General features: G+C 44.2%; 1 protein-coding gene across 1 annotated transcript; it reads left to right on the forward strand.

The window, feature by feature from the left end:
* The first annotated feature begins 12,047 nt into the window (after positions 1–12,047).
* On the forward strand, positions 12,048–18,334 carry DMBX1 (diencephalon/mesencephalon homeobox 1). Its single transcript, XM_084848276.1, has 4 exons — positions 12,048–12,208; positions 13,967–14,145; positions 14,667–15,021; positions 17,371–18,334. The coding sequence occupies exons 1-4, from the start codon at positions 12,055–12,057 to the stop codon at positions 17,769–17,771; spliced, it is 1,089 nt and encodes a 362-aa protein (XP_084704402.1). The 5' UTR covers positions 12,048–12,054; the 3' UTR covers positions 17,772–18,334.
* The last annotated feature ends 437 nt before the right edge of the window (positions 18,335–18,771 follow it).

Raw genomic sequence — 18,771 nt, forward strand, 5'->3', positions numbered from 1 at the left:
TTATTGATTTATTTAAATATTTTTAAACCACATTTCATCCTTTCAGATATCAGGTTGATGTACAAGAGTATAACTAAATTAATAATACAAAATGCAATAAAATACAATTAAACATCATCATTGCTAAAGAGAAGGCAGTGATCACAAAAAGGCACACAAACCATATCAACAAATTAAAATGCCTGAGAGAACAAAAAGGTTCTGAACTGGCACCAAAACAATTGCTTCATTGGCACCAGTTGCACAACCATACGGAAGGTATTCCATAATCGGAGCCCCTTAATAGAGAGTGCTCTTTGCCTTGTCATCACATGATGTGCCTGAGGTAGCTGGGAAAGATCCTCCTCTGATTATCTTAAATCACAGGCAGGCTGATATAGGGGGAGGCACTCATGCAGTTATTTGGATCCCAAACCATTTAGGGCTTTCAAGATAGGCACCAGCACCTTGAACTGGGCTTCAGAATGGGTGCAGTATGGTTCTGCCTGGCTGTACCAATTACAGCTTTGGCTGCTGCATTCTGTACTAGCTGAAGCTTCCGGGTCATCTTCAACAAGCGGAGGCCCACATAAAATGAATTATAGTAATCTTTGGGAGGTTACCCATGCTTGAACTACCATGGCCAAACTATACACTCCAGGAATAGTCATAGCTGGGGAACCAGCCAAATCTGGTAAAAGGCGCTTCTAGCCGCTGAGGCCACTTAGTCTCCAAAAGACAGTGCTGGATCAAAGGATTGCTCACAAGCTACATACCTGCTCTTTCAATGGGAGCGCAACCCCATCAAGAACAGGCTTTGTACTCAGTTCCTGGAGATGAGAACCAGATATCTACAGGGCCTCCTTCTTGCCAGGATACATTTTGTGTTTATTGGCCCTCATCCAGCACATAACCATTTCCAGACACTAGTTGAGCACCTGACTCAGATGACAAGGAGAAGTAGAGCTGAGTGTCATTAGCATATTGATGCTACCTCATTCTAAATCCCCTGATGACCTCACCCAGTGGCTCCATATGTTAGAGAGCATGGGGCATAAGATGGACCTTTGCAGGAACCCACAGCTCAAATGTCATGAGGTCTTTCTTTAGTATGATTTTTAAATAAGAAAGAACCCTCTCAAGGCAGTGTACAAGAAAAAAAACAGTACAAAACAATGCAAAACAAATATAAATAAATATTCAATAAACATTATAAAAGAACAAAAGAGAAACTCCGATGTTACTTGGGGTAAAGGAGAACACCCCCCTCCATGTTACTTTCTGAAACTAACCCTGCAGGTAAGAGCAGAGCCACATTATCACCATGCCTCTGACACCCAATCCACAGAGCTGATCCAATAAAATACCATAGTTAATGGTATGAAAAGCCACTGAGAGATTATGGAGAAGTAACAGGGTCACACTTTCCCATTTGTGTCCCTACAGAGGTCAAAGAAAGTGCAGTCCAGCCAAATACCATCACACGAAAGTGCAGTCAGATTAAGATGCAGTCCACTCAACCAGCTTATTAACCCTACCAATAAATTATTAAGTGCTTGATTAAAAACACACTAAACAAGGTAGTAATACTGATTAAATAAAGCCTAGACTTACTATCACGCATCCATGAAGCAATAACGGGGACTTCAGTATTGTGCTCTCTCGTCTCTGACTTTCTTGAACACTATTTCCTCCAAACTCTCCTGACTGTCATTCAGGAAACAACCCAAGGCCTAGCTGACTCCCTTCCTCATGAAAAAGAAACCTTCATAAGGATGCTTTTGCCTTTGGGGTCATCCGAAGGGTTCACCCTTTCGGGTTGCCCCCTGTGCCAGGCCCCAGAGGTAAACTCCTGCCCCTAGAAATGGCATGGAGGAGAAATCCTTGCCCCACATGTGCCAGAAGTTGGAAACCCAGTGCAAGTCTCTCAGTGGGGAACTGTTTTTCTTCATCATGCAGCCACCTCACGCCTCTGGCCATCCTGCATGCCTTATACAGTGGCTCATTTAGAAGCTGGGGGCAAGTTGTTAAACACAAAAGTATATCTCCAAGTTCCTGAGCATTCATTTAACATCACAATATTGATCCTAATCTCACTTGCATTTATTTGTTATTTATTTATTACATTTCCAGATGGCCCAATAGCCGAAGCACTCTGGGGGGTTCACAACAAATAAAGACATGAAACACAGCACAATAAAACGTAATATAAACGTTTAAAGGTTTAGAACTGCAGTATAAAACCAAAATGAAAAATAAAAACCAAAATAAAACATAGCAGCAGTGCAAAGATTTAAAATACAGTAACATATTTAAAACAACAACAGAAACTGAAAGACTAAAATGCCTGGGACGATAAAGCCTTCACCGGGTGCCCCAAAGACCACAATATAGGTGCCAGGCGAGCACCTACATTAATTGTAAGTGCTTCTATTTTCTGTTAACTTTCTCTTCACAAACTTTCTTCTAATTCTCACCCACTTGAGACTGGCAACATAGTGCATACAGGAGCTCCAACTATTATTAATAGGAGAGGTGAAAGTTCAATCCCCCATTGTATCAAGGACAACTTGAAATCTGCTCTTTTCACTGCACAATGTTAATTTATATAATATACCACCTAATCAAACTCCGCTGCTTATTCTCCAATTGGCTGTGGCATTACCAATGCCCTCCAGCCACCGAACGACATAAAAGATGCATTTGCAGATTTTGAAAATTAAAGCCATCTATACAGCCAGTGGGGAAGATCAGCTTATTTGGTTGCTTAATGAAATATAAAGATTATTTTAACCAATGTAAGCACAATTCGACAGCTTGCAAAACACAGCTGCAGCTTGACAAATGGCCTTCACCATTTACAAAAGAAAATTGCTGCATGCTGTCTTTTAAATATTTAATTTATTTTACTTGGAATGTGCAGGGAGGTAAATGGGAAGTTAACTGTGCCTCACTGTGATTCTGTTAGCCTGCGTTCTCCCCACAACCCCAAATGAACAGATCCCAGAAGTTGCTCACTATTATATTCAGGTTGGAGATAACATGAAGGCTAAACCATTTTGGCATACTTCTCAGCAGACGTGCTATTAAGAGTAGGAATATCACTAGTTGGGTACATATATGGACAGAGATTTTTTATGATCAGTTACATACAATATGATGTCTCTATCATGGCCTATTTGTCAGAAAAAGTTCTGGAAAGGGTTTTTTGGAGGGGTACTTCTGGTGGAAACTTAGAACTAGAAGACAAGGATTTTCTAGTTTCTAAGATGAATTAAATCATCCCTGAGAGATGAAGATCAGTCTCCTTAAAACTTCCAAAGAAAGAAATGTCACCTCCTTAAGCAACCTGCTCCACTCAGAAATATTTCCTGATATCTAATCAGTTTTCTACTTGGAATTTAGTTACTTTTCTCCAGTTTTCTTTGGAGAATATCCTCTCATTCTGTCAATTGCATTTCCCCTGCCCCCAAACCAGCCATCCTACTCTGACGAAGAAAGAAAGTAATCTTGGTTTGGCAAGATCTCTGCTTAATAAAACCGTACTGTTTTCTACTAATCCAAAGTTTTCTCTTAATGCGTAAGATCATTTTTCTTAATAACTTTCTAGTGGCGGGTTAAGCCCACAGCTCTACCTATGATTTCCCAGGACCTCCTTTTCCTGGTTCTGCGCAATATCCCCATCATAGTTTGTATGGCATACTTGACACAATCTTGTCTTTTTCCAGTCTGCTGGGGCCTCATGCTATTTTTTTCCCACCATTTGCCAATAACTAAGATTTCTTCATATATGGTCATCTCTTATATATTTATATATGGATTTGTGCCACACCCTCATGATGTCTTCCCATTTCCATGTAGATGCCACAAACAGAATCAGTGTGGTGATGTGGTTAGAGTGTTGCGCTTGGACTCTGGAGATACGGGTTCAAACATTTCTTCAGATAATGAAACCTATTGGTTAACCATGAGCTTAAGTTGTCACCATCTCTGAGCCTAACCTACCTCCCAGGTTTGTTGTGAAGATTAAAATAGGAGAATCACACATAAAATAGGAGAATCTGAGCTCCTTGGAAGAAGGCTGAGATACAAATATGTAAAAAAAAAATACAAGGCTTTGTTTTTCTCTCTCCTTTGAATTCACATCAATGGGATGAAAACATAAGAGGCATAACTCAAAGGATATAATCCAACCCTATTAGCCGCAAGCACGAAGGATGCCACTGTGCTGTGTATTATACATATAAGGATGCAAGGGCCCTCACAAGAACATGACTGAAATATAGGAAGCTGCCTTATATGGAGTCAGACCCTTGGCCCTGTATTGTCTACACTGGCTGGCAGTGGCTCTCCAGTGTTTCAGGCAGGATTCTGCCCTAGCCATACCTGGAGATGGTGGGGATTGAACCTGGGGCCTTCTGTGTGCAAAGCATGCTCTACCGCTGAGCTACAGCCCCCTCCGCCATGATCCCATCCAACCCTATTAGCCACAGTATTGAGGATGCACTCTTACGGCATGAGGATGCAAGGTCCTTCACAAGTACTGGCAGTATAACCTTGATCTGGAGCGGCAGCTTGCATAGGTGGCAGTGTTCTTTATCCACAGCAACAGTGTGTGGCTTGGCTTCCACATTCAGGAGCGGAGGATTCTACCTTTCCTTCTGTGCACTTCCTGGACAGTGTCACACAAGATAATGATGAAGACCTATTTGGGAAGTCAAATGGCAGAGGCTGTTGTCTGCCTGTGGTTCTGAAGATGGATGCGTTAAGAACATAAGAAGAGCCCTGCTGGATCAGACCAAGGCTCCATCTAGTCCAGCATTCTGTTCACACGGTGGCCACCCAGCTGCCTACAGGAAACCCACAAGTAGGACATTGAATAGAAGAAGCCTAGTTGTCACAATTCCCTTGGCCCCCTCTTTCCTTAAGCACTCACAAACACGCAAAAGGAGAGGCTTCAGTCTCACACCTTTAATTCATTATTCACAGGTTCATTACAGATGTAAATCCTCCAAGACTCTCTGGCTACAAAGGAATGCCTCCAGGGGATTCAAATGGGATCACCGAAAGTTGCCCACAGTTTGAAAGGGCGGCTGTCTGGCTAGGCTAACTTAGGGAGGGAGGTCCCGCCCCTCATGTGCCGCTTCCCTGCGTAGCCTCTCACGCATTGCTAACTGGTTCGACCGTCTGAGCTCCGCCCCTTACATTTCCCTCTTAGCTTTGCATCTTTGCCTCGCATCTCTTAGGTCACAGTCCTCAATCCCTTCCTCCTCCTGCTAGCTGCTTCTCACAGGGGGGTGGAGGGTAAGGAGGAAGTTTCATGCCCAGCCATCTGGGAGTTGGTAACCTGAGAAGCATGCCTACCCATATCTGAACTGGCTTGTGAAAAAGCCTCCCACAGTTCTGGCTGCTCCTTTTCTGAATCTGAGCTGCTATCTCCCTGCACTCAAATTCAATCCTGACACTGTGGCTTGCTTTCATCAGAGAGCCTTGCAACTGTTAACATGCCCTATACAGGGATGCCTTTGAATTGAGTTTGGAAGCTGCGATTAATCCCAAATGTGGCTGCCATATAGGAATGTTGGATAAATCCACAACAGAATCAAACGAGTTTGGATTTCTATGAATTCAATCTGCCAGTTCCACAGAGAACCGCTTTTTCCTGAGTTGCACAGATTCCATGGACCGTTTTATTTACTTTCTGGGATTTTACCCAAATTTAGTTGTAGAAAAATATGTAAAATAAAAAAACACCAGCCAAAAAGGTGAATTTCCCCCATAGGCTAAAGCTTAAAAATGTGCATGGGGGGTGGGGGTGGATTTGCACATGTGGGGGGACTGGGGCATTTTTGCAAGTGTGAATTTGTGCCAATACGGGAAATTGGAAAAAATCTGATTCTGTCAATGAACGGATGACAGAACGAAAGGCACCTGACAATCTGTGAAATGCAGACGGAACGTATTTTACCAAACCTGTACATCCCGACTGCCCTATCGCTAACTGGGGCAGCACATTTGGAGCACTGCATGGCTTCATATCAAGTTCGCCAGCTCCCAGTTGCTGCGTAGCAATCAGGCGTTGGGGGTGGGGATTCCAGTCCATACCTTGTTAAGCACAGGGAAGCAGGGAGTGGCGGCAGCAGGAGTAGGGATGGCGGAGAATTTCTCCCCGAAACTTCGGGGGGCCGAGCGCCAACGTGTTTGGCCCCCCGAACAAGTTTCGGGGAGAAATCCTCCGCACCCCCCCCCGCACCCCGCACCCCCCCCGGGACGGGACTTACCTTCCCTGAATGTCCCTCCCGGCGGCGGGTCCGGCTGGCAGTTCGTCCGGTGTTCGAGCGGGGCGGGAGCGGCAGCCGGTCTTTCGACCGGCTGCCGCCCCCGCCATTGCAATGAAAGAGAAAAAAAAATAACGTCCCCTGATAGGCTACGTGACGATTAACGTAGCCTATCACGGCAAGATTTGCAAAGTCAGCCGTGATAGGCTACGTGAATCGTCACGTAGCCTATCACGGGTGACTTTAAAAAAAAAAAAAAAGTGTGTACGGATAATGGCGGCCCCCATAGGGAGCCGCCATTCCCCTTCCTTATTTGGTCGCTGTAGTCTACGTCAATGTTTACATAGACTACAGCGAAAATAAGGGCAACGCTATTTGCGTTGCCCTTATTTTCGCCGTAGTCTACGTAAACATTGACGTAGACTACAGCAACTAAATAAGGAACGCGAATGGCGGCTCCCTATGGGGGCCGCCATTCGCGTACGCGTTTTTTTTTTTTTTTTTAAAGTCACCCGTGATAGGCTACGTGACGATTCACGTAGCCTATCACGGCTGACTTTCCAGATCTAGCCGTGATAGGCTACGTGAATCGTCACGTAGCCTATCAGGGGACTTTTTTTTTTTTTTTTTTACTTTCGTGTTCGCGGCTGGGCGAGGCGGGAAGCCTCCTCCCCAGCCTGAATTTCGGCCGGGCGAGGCGGGAAGCCTCCCCCCCCGGCCTGAATTTCGGCCGGGCGAGGCGGGAAGCCTCCCCCCCCGGCCTGAACTTCGCGGGGGGAGCAGCGAAGCGCTCCCCCCCACCGCGAAAAAGCTGCGAGAAAAGGTAAGTGACTTTCGTTCACCCCTAAGCAGGAGGCGTCCCAGCCAGCACTGCTCAAGAGCGTGGCTGCTGACTGCATGGATGTACAGAGGGGAAGTCTCCCCCTCTTCAGTTGTCATGCAGTGGCTGCCAGCTGTTTTGCCTAGCAAGCCACCTCGCCAACTACTGCTGTTGGCAGGCCCAGTTCAAAATGATGGGGGGGGGTTAACCCTTAAAGTCATAAGCTATCTAGGATCAGGATATCCGAAGGACCAACTTCATCCCTACGAGATTATTTGATCACTCAGCTAATCATCGGAGGTCCTGCTCTACAGCACCAGACCAAGATCTTTTACTGCCTGTGGCAAAGAATAAAATGGCACCCCCTCCCATTCCACATGCAGAAGCCACCACACTCGAGGACAGCAAGCTAGCTTCGGGTTGCGGGACAGGCTGCATGACACCCACAGCTGCATCTTCCAACACCTCACTGCTCCCCACCCCCTAGCATCCTCCACCAGAGGCAGCTGCCTTACCCTGCCTAACGATAGGTCTGACTCTGACCCTGCTGTTCTCTCTGTACATCACCAGCATCTAGAGTGCAGCAGGCGGATATGCAAGCATGGGACATCTAAGACTGTGGAACGTCCTCCAGAGGGTGGTATTTTTTGTTCTTCGTTGTCTGGGTTTAGGCAACAAGTGAAAATGCGTTTTTTTTTCTTTCATAGGCTATTCAGGTATAAATAATTATTTGTTATTAACCTGTTGAATGCTACTTGCTGCTATTCTTTTTGTTTTACTGTTGCTTTTATTCTTTTTTGTTGTTGCTAGCCATCTCATATATCCAAAGGGATGGAAAAGGCTGGATGCAAATATTCTAATAACAAAACAAACTCCCGAACTGGACACTTATCAGGGCTTTTTTAAAGGAACAATTTGAACTGCACAGTGATCTGTCACTCTAATTCATGCTCGTAGCATGCACCACTACAACACACCCATGCATTTTCCTTGTATGTGCGCACACATGCATGTGTTGTTGCTTAGGGTCACATTCCTTGACATATAAAAGCCTACACAAGAGTGGCGGAAAAAGCATCAGAACTGGGAATTTAATAGCACCAAGGAAGGAGGCAGAAGGGTGTTATATTCTAGCTTCACACAAGAGGCATCATGACCTCCAGCAAAACTTTATCTGGAGTGAGGGATATGAACAAAACTGCGACCAAGGGGGTGGGGGGAACCAGGTGCACAAATACAGTACCACAGTCCCTATTAAGAATGTCATATTGGATATTTCCTGGCATCACCACTGTGCCATATGACTTGTCAAGAAATGGGTCCCCAACTTCTAGAATGATTTCCTTCATCTTGGAAACATCTATAGAGACGAGCAGTGGAGTCTGCAGGGAGTGTCTTTGCCAAGGGAGGAGAAATGGGTATGCTTGACCAGGATTTCGGGGTCTAGTCTAGAGGAGCCTGGATTACTCACTTTATTTTCACATTTTTATCAGTCACATTTTACATTAGCTAATACAAGTTTAGCACGACTGGAATTTTGAGCAGCATAATTGCTCTTTTGCAACTGCACATTTGTTTCCTGGAACTGCATTATTTGTGTCTCGTTGTTGTTGTTGTTGTTTTTAAAGCCCTGGACAAACTTGTCAAACTTGTACCCAGAACAGCATTCCCATGATTAAGTTTTGGGTGTGTGTGTGTGTGTGTGTGTGTGTGTGTTGGGGTGGGGTGGGGGCATTTTGGGTATCAACCATGAAGGAGAACCTATTCTTTTGAAAATAAATTGAATTTGTATTACCATAGGAGGAGTATGTAAGTAGTCTTTATCTTATCTCCTGAGCCAAGACCCATCTGCATAAAAGAGAGCTTCATTGACTTGTCATTCATCACTCTCCCATGGTCTTTTTGGATACATGACACGTGTACTAACAACACACATAACCATGATCCTTATGGGACTATTGGGATATACATATTTGTATATGTTTTATCAGTGATTTGTGATTGCATTTATTTTATTTATATCCCACCCTTCCCCATAGAGAGCAGGGGTATTGTAGATTCATTACTCTCTGGAGCAGGGTTTATATTATATTTTAGACAAGTGGGACCTGAAACAAAATGTGAAAATGCACAAATCCCTCCCCAAATGTGCAATTTCCCCCCAAATGTGCAAATTCGCCTCCCAAAATGTGCAAATCCCCCTCCCAAAATGTGCAGATCCCTCCAAAATGCACCTTTTAATGCTTTAGCCTATGGGGGAAATGTGCACTTTGGGCCAGGTTTTTTTTTTTTTTTTTACATCTTTTTCTACAGCTAAATTATTGTAAAATTCCAGAGAGTAAAAAAATGGTCCACAAGTCCATGGAATTCGTGCCACTCAGGAAAAGCCAGTCTTCTGCAGAATCTGCAGTTCAGATTCACAGAATCTGAATTCATTTGATTCCTTTGCAGATTTCTCCAACATCGCTATCACCTTAGCATTTTTTTTCCTAAAGGATTTTTGTACCTCTGCAAACCTGGCCATATTGGTGCTCTCCCTTTTATACACTGATGGTGCCATTTTGGCTACATAAGGGCCAGCGCACTGAGAACTGAGATCACTATTAGTATATATGATGCTCTTTTCTTTCTTTTCCTTGCCTTTTTTGGCTTAGGGTGTGTGAATAACGCCAAACAGGTTTGTTATTAACATTTTATTGAAAAGTTTTCTTTTGTCCTTGCTTCCTGATACAGAAAGCACAAGATTGTCAACAGGCAATATAGAATGGCATATTATACAATATAGGACTGGGAATAGGAATCTGACATTTGGGATCTACAGGGAAAAACAAAACAAAACAAAAATGAAGGGGAAAAAAAACCAGGACAGTTATCGATTCATCACAACGCTCTCATTTTGTGCAGATGGGATATTGCACTATAATCACTGAGAAGGATCTACTTCCAGATGAGGCTTTTATTGTGCTATCACCCTGCCTAATTCATAGAATTTTACAGGGAGTTGAGATGTTTCCATTTGTAACCCTCATTTCCCCACTGCTTCTTCATCTTTTTTCTTTACCAGAAAAAAACAGTCCATTAAGGAGAGAAAGATGAAGTAGCTACACAATTAATTTTGATTGGTAGCACTAGAAGCTGTCTGTCTGGAATCATCCCCTATCATCTGAAGCTAACATGCAGCTGGGGTACCTGGTGATGACAGTGGGATAACCTCTTTTCCCTTAATGTGGAAAGGCCCCAAAAATTGGGGTGAACAAGTGAGGGTCAAGATTCAATGAGATTTCTAAGGCTAGAGGTGACCTATTTTCCTGTGTTTGAAGATGACTAGTTAGGAATGAAACACGTCATTCTTCCTTCTGGTGAAAGCAACCAGTGGAAGTCAACTTTTTCTTGCAGCAGTCCACTGATGTATGTCAACATCTGACAATGGAAAATAACTACATCAGTTTGACATTAGTTCAATTCCGTTCTGTTTATTCACTTCTCAAAACCATAGGTCATAACAGTGGGGAAAAATACAAATGAAAAAATAAAACTTCAGAAGAGCAGTTGTTTTTATGATAATGAACCACAGGCCTAGATAAAACAATTTGGTAATGCATGTTTCAACATAGGCAGAGAAGGCATCTCTCTCAGTCACATCTCTCTCTCTCTCCTCTAACAAGAACAGTTTTATATTAAGTGTACAAGGGTTGATTGCACGGTTGCAATCAAGTTAACCAAGCCAGCTGCTGCCATGTGGTCTGATGGCAAATTGTGAAAGACTTTAAAAATATGTCTTCAAAATATACGTTGGCCAGGATTCACATTTAGAAATCTCAGCTTTGCAGGTTGTTGCTGCCACAATATGACATAAAATCAGATTCCAATACAAAATTGTCACTCACCACTAACCTCCATACAGAGGGACAACAGGTAGTGTAACTACTAAAGCAAACATCCTATAGACTAATCATGAAATCATTCCCTGAGTGCCAGTCCCTGTGCAGCCAAAACAGAAACATCCACATGCAAGAGGGGAGGTATGAACAGGCTTGGTGGAAACCCAAGGTTTGTAGAAGTACAAAAACCCCTGGGGGGGGATCCCAAAAGAGCCCAAAGAAGACTGAACATGCTCAGTGGCCACTGAATACTGAGCGTCTTGTCCACTGGTGGGGGGAACCAAAAAACCAGGGGGATGGAACAGAGTATCATAGAAAAGGGCATGGCTGGCTGGCAGCCTGAACCCCAGGCTGCACTGTTTTGTTGCAGGAGCACTTAGTGGTTTGTTATTATTCAACTTTTATATTCCGTCCTTCCTCCATTGAGCTCAGGGTGGTGCACACAGGGATTTGGGTTACCCCATTTTGTCATCACAACAACCCTGTGAGGTAGTTTAGGCTGAGAGAGAGCGCCTGGTGTAAGATGACCCAGTGAGCGTCATGTCTGAGCAGGGATTTTAAACCACATCTCCCCAGTCCAAGTCCACTGCACCAAACTGGCTCTCTGCAAACAGTGTCTTTATTTCCTGGTCCCGCCCCCCACTCTTTTTCCATAGACCCCAGGGCGGTGTGCATGGTGTGCCCCTGTTTCTTCCTTTACAATAGCACCATGTGATAGCCAGCCTTATCCAACCTGGCGCCCGCCAGATGTGTTGGACTACAGTTCCCATCATCCCCAGTCAGCATAGCTGGGGATGATGGGAGCTGTAGTCAACAGCCCTGGAGGGTGCCAGATTGGGGAAGGCTGGAATAGGTTAAGAGATAATGTCTAGCCCAAGGTCATCCAGTTTAAGGTTGAGCAGGAATTAAACCTGAATCGTTCATCCCTTGAACTCCAACAAAGAACAAAAGTATATCTGACTGAATTCCATGTGAGATAAAATTGCATTTCCTTAAACATTATTCTTTGTTTCACATCAAAGGTTTAATTCTAATCAGAACAGAAGCTCTAACAGGTCCTTCCTCATCTCTCCGTTGCTGCAGGTCTTATGTCACCATGCAGCATTATGGAGTGAATGGTTATTCTCTTCATGCTATGAATTCTCTGAGCGCCATGTATAACCTTCACCAACAGGCAGCACAGCAGGCTCAACACGCCCCAGACTACAGACCGTCTGTGCATGCCCTCACGCTGGCAGAGAGACTGGCTGGTAAGAACAACTTATGGATTTTGCACTTGTGTTGGGAGACTGTACAGATTTGTAGCCTGGATGTGGGTGAAGTGGCAATTGAACGATGAACGGACCCAAGAAATGGCACTTTCAAAGTTCCTGCAGACTAGCACAGACCAGAGCTGGAATGGCTGCAAAAGCTCTATTTGTCCAATTGTAGAAAATGGTGCTGACATATGACACGTGTGGTTCTGACATGGTCTCCAAAATAGTGAACAATCGCTGGCCGTTACCAAACAGTTTGATATTTTACCTTCCACTTTTTTCCCCCATGAAACCCGTTTATCAAGAGAGTGAGACTTGAACTGTAAACATCCAGTTCAAGTGACTCACCATCTCTCTGACTCTCATCCCCATCTATAGAATGGTAATAGTAATGATCCATTTGAAAGCCAATGCAAGGTTATAAAGCCTTGGGTGAACAGGCAGTAAAATGTGGTTCACTGTAAATACACATAAAGTGATGCACATTGGGGCAAAAATCCTAACTTCACATATGTACTGATGTAATTTGAGGTGGCAGTAACTGACCAGGAAAGGGATCTTGGGGTTGTAGTGGAAAACTCAATGAAAACATTGACCCTCTGTGCGGCACTGTGAAAAAGGTAAATTCCATGCTATGGATCACTAGCAAAGGGGTCAAAAATAAAGCTGCCAGTATCACAATGCCTCATAAAAAGAGGAGGGGGCAGGAAAGTCAGCTTCCATCTGGCTCCTTCTAGGGGCAGATCTCTGGATCCAACCCATTATAAATGAACTCCACTTCTGAACAAAGTCTGTCATGAGTTTGTCTACCTCCTCTTCTTCTGACAATACTGAGCAATATGGTCATTGAATGTACATATTGACGAACTGAAAGGGGTTACATTTTGCATATATGGAAGCATAATCTGTGTTTCTGGGCTTGTTCTCGGGGTTATGGGTTCATTTCTAATAAACATCAGCAAGAATTGCAAAACAAAAGCCTACCAGTGGAAGCCTAGACAAGTCTACTCAAAAGTAAATCCCATTCAGTTCGATGGGGCTTACTCCCATGTAAGTGGGTATAGGATTGCAGCCTTAGTTTGTCCTACATAAGTAACAGTCAAACCCTGCGAGTTCTCTAGTTGCCCTTCACCTCTGTGAGGAAATGTAGTGGTGATATCTCTATCTTCTAGAGCAGGCATGGGCAAAAAGGTGGATTTGCAGATGTTTTGGACTTCAACTCTCAGAAGCTCCTGCCAGCATGGCCAATGATCAGGAATGTTGGGAGATGCAGTCCCAAGCATCTGGAGATCTACTTTCTGCCTTCCCCTTTACTAGAAATGCTCAGTAAGTCAGTATTTCAGCCCAGAACCGCAGAGTGCTATCTTGTTAAGTTAAACCAGAGCGGGAAACCTATCTGTAGCAGTGGAGGCTGGTGGCTCCAATGTCAGTGGTGCTGTGAATCTGCTCTGGGTTTCAGTCATAACCAGTCGGAACTCTAAAGGAGCTATCCAAGGTGCAAAGCTTCTTTAGAGTTGGGTAGCTCCTTTAGAATTCTGACTGAAAACTGGAGCGGATTCCCTCTCCACTGACTTAGAAGCCCACCAGCCTCCACTGGTCTAGAGCTAACTCAAGCCCTGACCTACAAGCCTTCCTGTTCATGATTTTACTTCTATTGATAGCTGCCCAATTGTTTGTCTTTGCATGATGCACACAAATTACACTAATTAAATTGGCCACTTCTCTCGTCTTCCAACGGCTGTACGTTTCAAGACATCATTTTGGAGGCCCGTTATGGCTCCCAGCACCGCAAACAGAGGAGAAGTCGCACGGCTTTCACGGCCCAGCAACTGGAAGCCCTGGAGAAAACTTTCCAGAAGACTCACTATCCAGATGTGGTGATGAGGGAGAGATTGGCAATGTGTACCAATTTGCCAGAAGCCAGAGTCCAGGTACTGTCATTCAGTACTTCCCATGTTAATACAATAGCCCCCGAAAAACCTCATCTGGAAGCACCCTAACAGTAATATCAACACCATCCTGGGATTTTCACAGAATGATTCCCTCAAACAGAGCAGTTCAGGGGTTCATTGTTGGCAGGAGGAGATGGTAATTAACTCATTTGAATTATGGCGTGTTTTCTAAGGTATCTCAAAAGAGCCAGTGCGGTGTAGTGGCTAGAGTGTTGGACTAGGAGTCGTGACATCCGGGTTCTAGTCCTCACTCAGCCATGAAAGCTCATTGGGTGACTTTGGGCCAGTCGCAGACTCTCAGCCCAACCTACATCACAGGGTTGTTGTTGGAGAGGAGGAGGATCACGTACGTCACCTTGGGTTCCATAAGGAGAACAAAGGGCGGGATATAAATAAATAAATAAATAAATAAATAAATAATCCCGACCTATAATAGTAATATGACACAAGTTTAATGTAACACTATAATATTTTTTTCCCTCCTTCTCTGCTAAATGAAGGTTTGGTTTAAAAACAGAAGAGCTAAGTTCCGGAAGAAGCAGCGCAGTCTGCAAAAGGAGCAGCTACAGAAACAGAAAGACTCTGAAGCCAACCACAGTGAGAGCAAAGCAGATACCCCCATCTTAGAAACACAGACTCCAACTCCTGATGCAGACAAATCTCTGAGCCTGCCAAGTGAGGTAAACACAGAGCTCAACCTGACTCTGTCAGAGCAGTCAGCAAGTGAGTCCGCAGCTGAGGACCAAACAGACAGAGAGGAAGAGTTCAAGATCTCACTGGAGGAGAACAAAGCAGATAAGAGCCCTGAAGCTGAAAACAAGATTCTGAACAGCAAGCGGGCAAGCCCAAAAGCAGGTGAGGAAGAACACCAACTTGCTTCTCTGTGAGTACGCTGAGTTAGATGGCAGGAGTTTCGATGTGAACAGAACTTAAGGGTGGGTTCAGAAAAATGATTTTCTTGCAACATAAAATGACTCCAACCAATCTCATTAAAGCAGGTGTGGGAAATGTTGAGGGATCTGGGCACCATTTTTGCCCCCTGGTTCCCTGTCCTGTAGGCTGCACTTTGCAGGGCATTGCACTCTCTGCAGGGTGCCTGGGGAAAACCAGCAGTTTGCCCCTGAAAATTGGCAGCAAAGAACTACAGAGCACTAAAGGCTTTAAATTTAGTTTGTCCTCAAGTAGCTATGGAGCATTAAAGAGCCAAATTTAGCTTTAGAAGATGCTAAATTTGACCATTTTAGTGCTCTGTAGCACTAAAACTGCCAGTACTCCAACTGTGCTCACATCGTATAAAAGCATTATGATACTGGCAGATTTATTTTTGACCCCTTTGCAGGTGATCCATAGCATGGATTTTACCTTTTTCACAGTGCTGCATGGTGGGTCAGTGTTTTCATTGAGTTTTCCACCACAGCCCCAAGATCCCTTTCCTGGTTAGTCACTGCTTGCTCAAATTCCATCACTACATATGTGAAGTTAGGATTTTTGCCCAAATGTGCATCACTTTACATGTACTTACATTGAACTGCATTTTATTGCCCATTCACCCAATTTGGAGATATCCTTTTTGAGCTCTTTTGGTGTCATCAGCAACCTTGGCTATATCACTGCTCACCCCCTAATTCTAGGTCACTTATGAACAAGTTTAAAAACACCATTCTATGATTCTATGATTCCCAAAACAGATCCTTGAGGAAACCCACTTACATCCCTCCATTGCAAGAACCAACAATTTATTTCTATTCTCTGCTTTCTGTTCTTTAATCAGTTACCAGTCCACAAGAGAGCCATCCTCTTATCCCATGACTGCCAAATTTATCAGATTAGAAATTACTCAGAAATTAGGAACAGTGTTTCTATAGAAAGACGTACTAAGAGGGTTTCAAAGCACATTTGGTGGTGGTGGTGTGTGTGTGTTTCTCAAACGATCACTGTGATCATACTAATGAGAACTCCAGGACAACTTTTCCATATATGACATGCCTGTGGTATATAGGCCATCCTCAGCTACTTTCTACAAGCAGAAGCCCCACATCCCCTGTGGTGAAGTGTGCTTTTTCAAAATACAATTGAATACAGATTCACTGGCAGCTTTAGCTTGCAGTGAATAGCTAGGGAAAAAATTACATAAGCTGTTCATCCTCAGGTATGTTCAGTCCAGGCAAGTCTGAAGCCATGCAGTAGATACTTGAAAGCTTACTGCATGATGCCATCTCTGTGCAAGGTAATGAGGCTGACTGTATGATTAACTTTGTGTTACCACACAGTAATCTGAGGAAGGGGAGGGGTGGTGGCAGTGAGCATAACTGCATGGTGTGGGGAGTGTACCTTTAAGTGTCACATGAAAAACTTATAAGTAGGTACTAAGTCATTTCTGCTCATCTGAATCCACCCAACATCCGAAAGTCCAGGGCCCAGATCAGACAATACCTCTTTCCCCTCTCCCCGCCCCCACCCTCGTAATCGTCTCCTCACAATCTGTGGGGGAGTGTGGTCACACCTTCTCACTCCAACCTTCAGGCATGCCTGTCACTGAACATCCATGCATGGGCATAACTTCTGAATAGGGTGTGCATGCATGTGTAAGAAATGAGAAAACCTGGCGTGAAAGGAAGAGCAAGGGCTTTTCTACATGAGGCATTGATTGTGCACTCATCATTCCCTACTCACAATTGTTTACGGAAACTTTAGAAGTTATCGTGACCCTCCAGTTTCGCTCCTGTGTCTAACCAGCACTTTTGCTGAGTTTTTTTAGAGAAGGGAAAATGTGGCGTTTAATTGTGCAAGCAAAAGAAAGTGTGATTTCCTCTTGTGTATTTGTGCTATTCCACTATACCACAGTGCCACCTAGAGGTTATGTAGTGGAAAAACAGGAAAGGAAATTCTCCTCTTGTAGGAAAGGAAACACTCCTTGTGTAGTACTAGGACCTCAATTCTGTGACAAAACCAAAGTAGATACAGCAGATTAACAGCCTCGTGTAGAAAAGCTCCAAGTCCTTGGTGCTTCTTCCCCCCTGCTTCTCACCCCTGGCATGCTGTAACAACTAAAGCTGCCTTGAATTGGGGGCAAACTGGATATAATGTTTCTTCTTTTAATTCAAATGAACTCATTCTTTCCAGGTTTGAACTGCCTTCCTACTTGAGACCACTGTTGTTGTTGTTTTTAAAACTGACTTGATTTTGCTGTGTTCAAAACTGCAGATTCCCCCATCAGTGCCACAGCCACGCCATCTTCCAGTAGCGGTCTGTCTCAGTCCCACTCCTACTCGTCCTCGCCCCTCAGCCTCTTCCGCCTGCAAGAGCAATTCCGCCAGCACATGGCCGCCACAAACAACTTGGTCCATTACTCATCCTTCGAAATGGGGACCCCTTCCACCATGCCTTATTTGGGCATGAATGTCAACATGACACCCCTCAGCTCACTGCACTGCCAATCGTATTACCAGTCGCTCTCGCACGCCCAGCAGGTGTGGTCCTCTCCGATCCTACAGGCGTCATCCTCTCTTCCAAGCCTGAACAGTAAAACAACCAGTATTGAGAACCTACGGCTGCGAGCAAAGCAACACGCTGCTTCTCTGGGGCTGGATACTTTACCAAACTGAGTGTCTGGCAGGAAAAAAATGGTAAGAGCCCCACCAACAGATGACCCCAAGAAAACGCACCAGGTTTCTGCCACTGAACGGGCCAGTCTTTGATGTGCGACACACAGCTCTCCATTTTGTCCTCCAACGAAGGTGCTCCCACTTGCAGGAAAACGTGGACTAAAATCTCCTGTTGTTCTGGTTTCCACGTCAGGCGTTGCTACTGCCTGCTTTCCACTGGCCTGTTTAAAAATAGCCTACAGAAAGGAAAGATGTTTTAAATGTGAAATTGTCTTCAGAACTGTGAGTCAAATATGTAATATTCGGAAAGATTCTTTAGATGATGCTATGATAAATGTGTCAATTGCTTTGTTTCCCTTGGTGGGGGGAGGGGGGAGAGAGAGGGTTGTGCTTCATACTGTATATAGCTTATATGATGCTGGAACTGTTCCTCCACTTGTGTGTTAACGTCGGTGTTGCCTTATGCAGAATTGTGAAGCGCCTCCTTTCCCTTTTCTTTCACATTTATACTTATATAGTAGGTAGAATCAACACTGTAATAATAAAAAGCCAATTTTTTTGTCAGCTGATTTTATGTGGTCAATGTTCCAGATGCAGAAAACTATTCTGCACCCCTAATGCTGTCTTCCCCTCAAGTTCTCCATAATCACCACATGTTATGAGTGCAAGGAGATTCTTAAGCTTTAGTTCCTGTTTAAGCACTTCCAGTAGGACAGTATCCATCTTCTGAAGCACCTCTTCAGATGAAATGAATGGGAGACATGAAAGCAGTAGAATTTCTTCTTTACAAATTCCAAATATTTTCTTTTAATTTTCTTTTAATCTCTCTCTCTCTCTCTCTCTCTCTCTCTCTCTCTCTCTCTTTGTATCGTGCCTGCTGAAGTGGGAACACACTGACAGTTATAGGTTGGATCCAGGTTCTGCCTTCCATTGACAGAAGGTGCCTCTGCCTGATTCGGGGGGATCCCTCTCTCTTCTGCATCACAGCACACCCAATTCA

This window comes from Heloderma suspectum, chromosome 4 (assembly GCF_057233095.1).
Source record: "Heloderma suspectum isolate Gila_16-S chromosome 4, 16-S_ref, whole genome shotgun sequence".
Classification (NCBI taxonomy): domain Eukaryota; kingdom Metazoa; phylum Chordata; class Lepidosauria; order Squamata; family Helodermatidae; genus Heloderma; species Heloderma suspectum.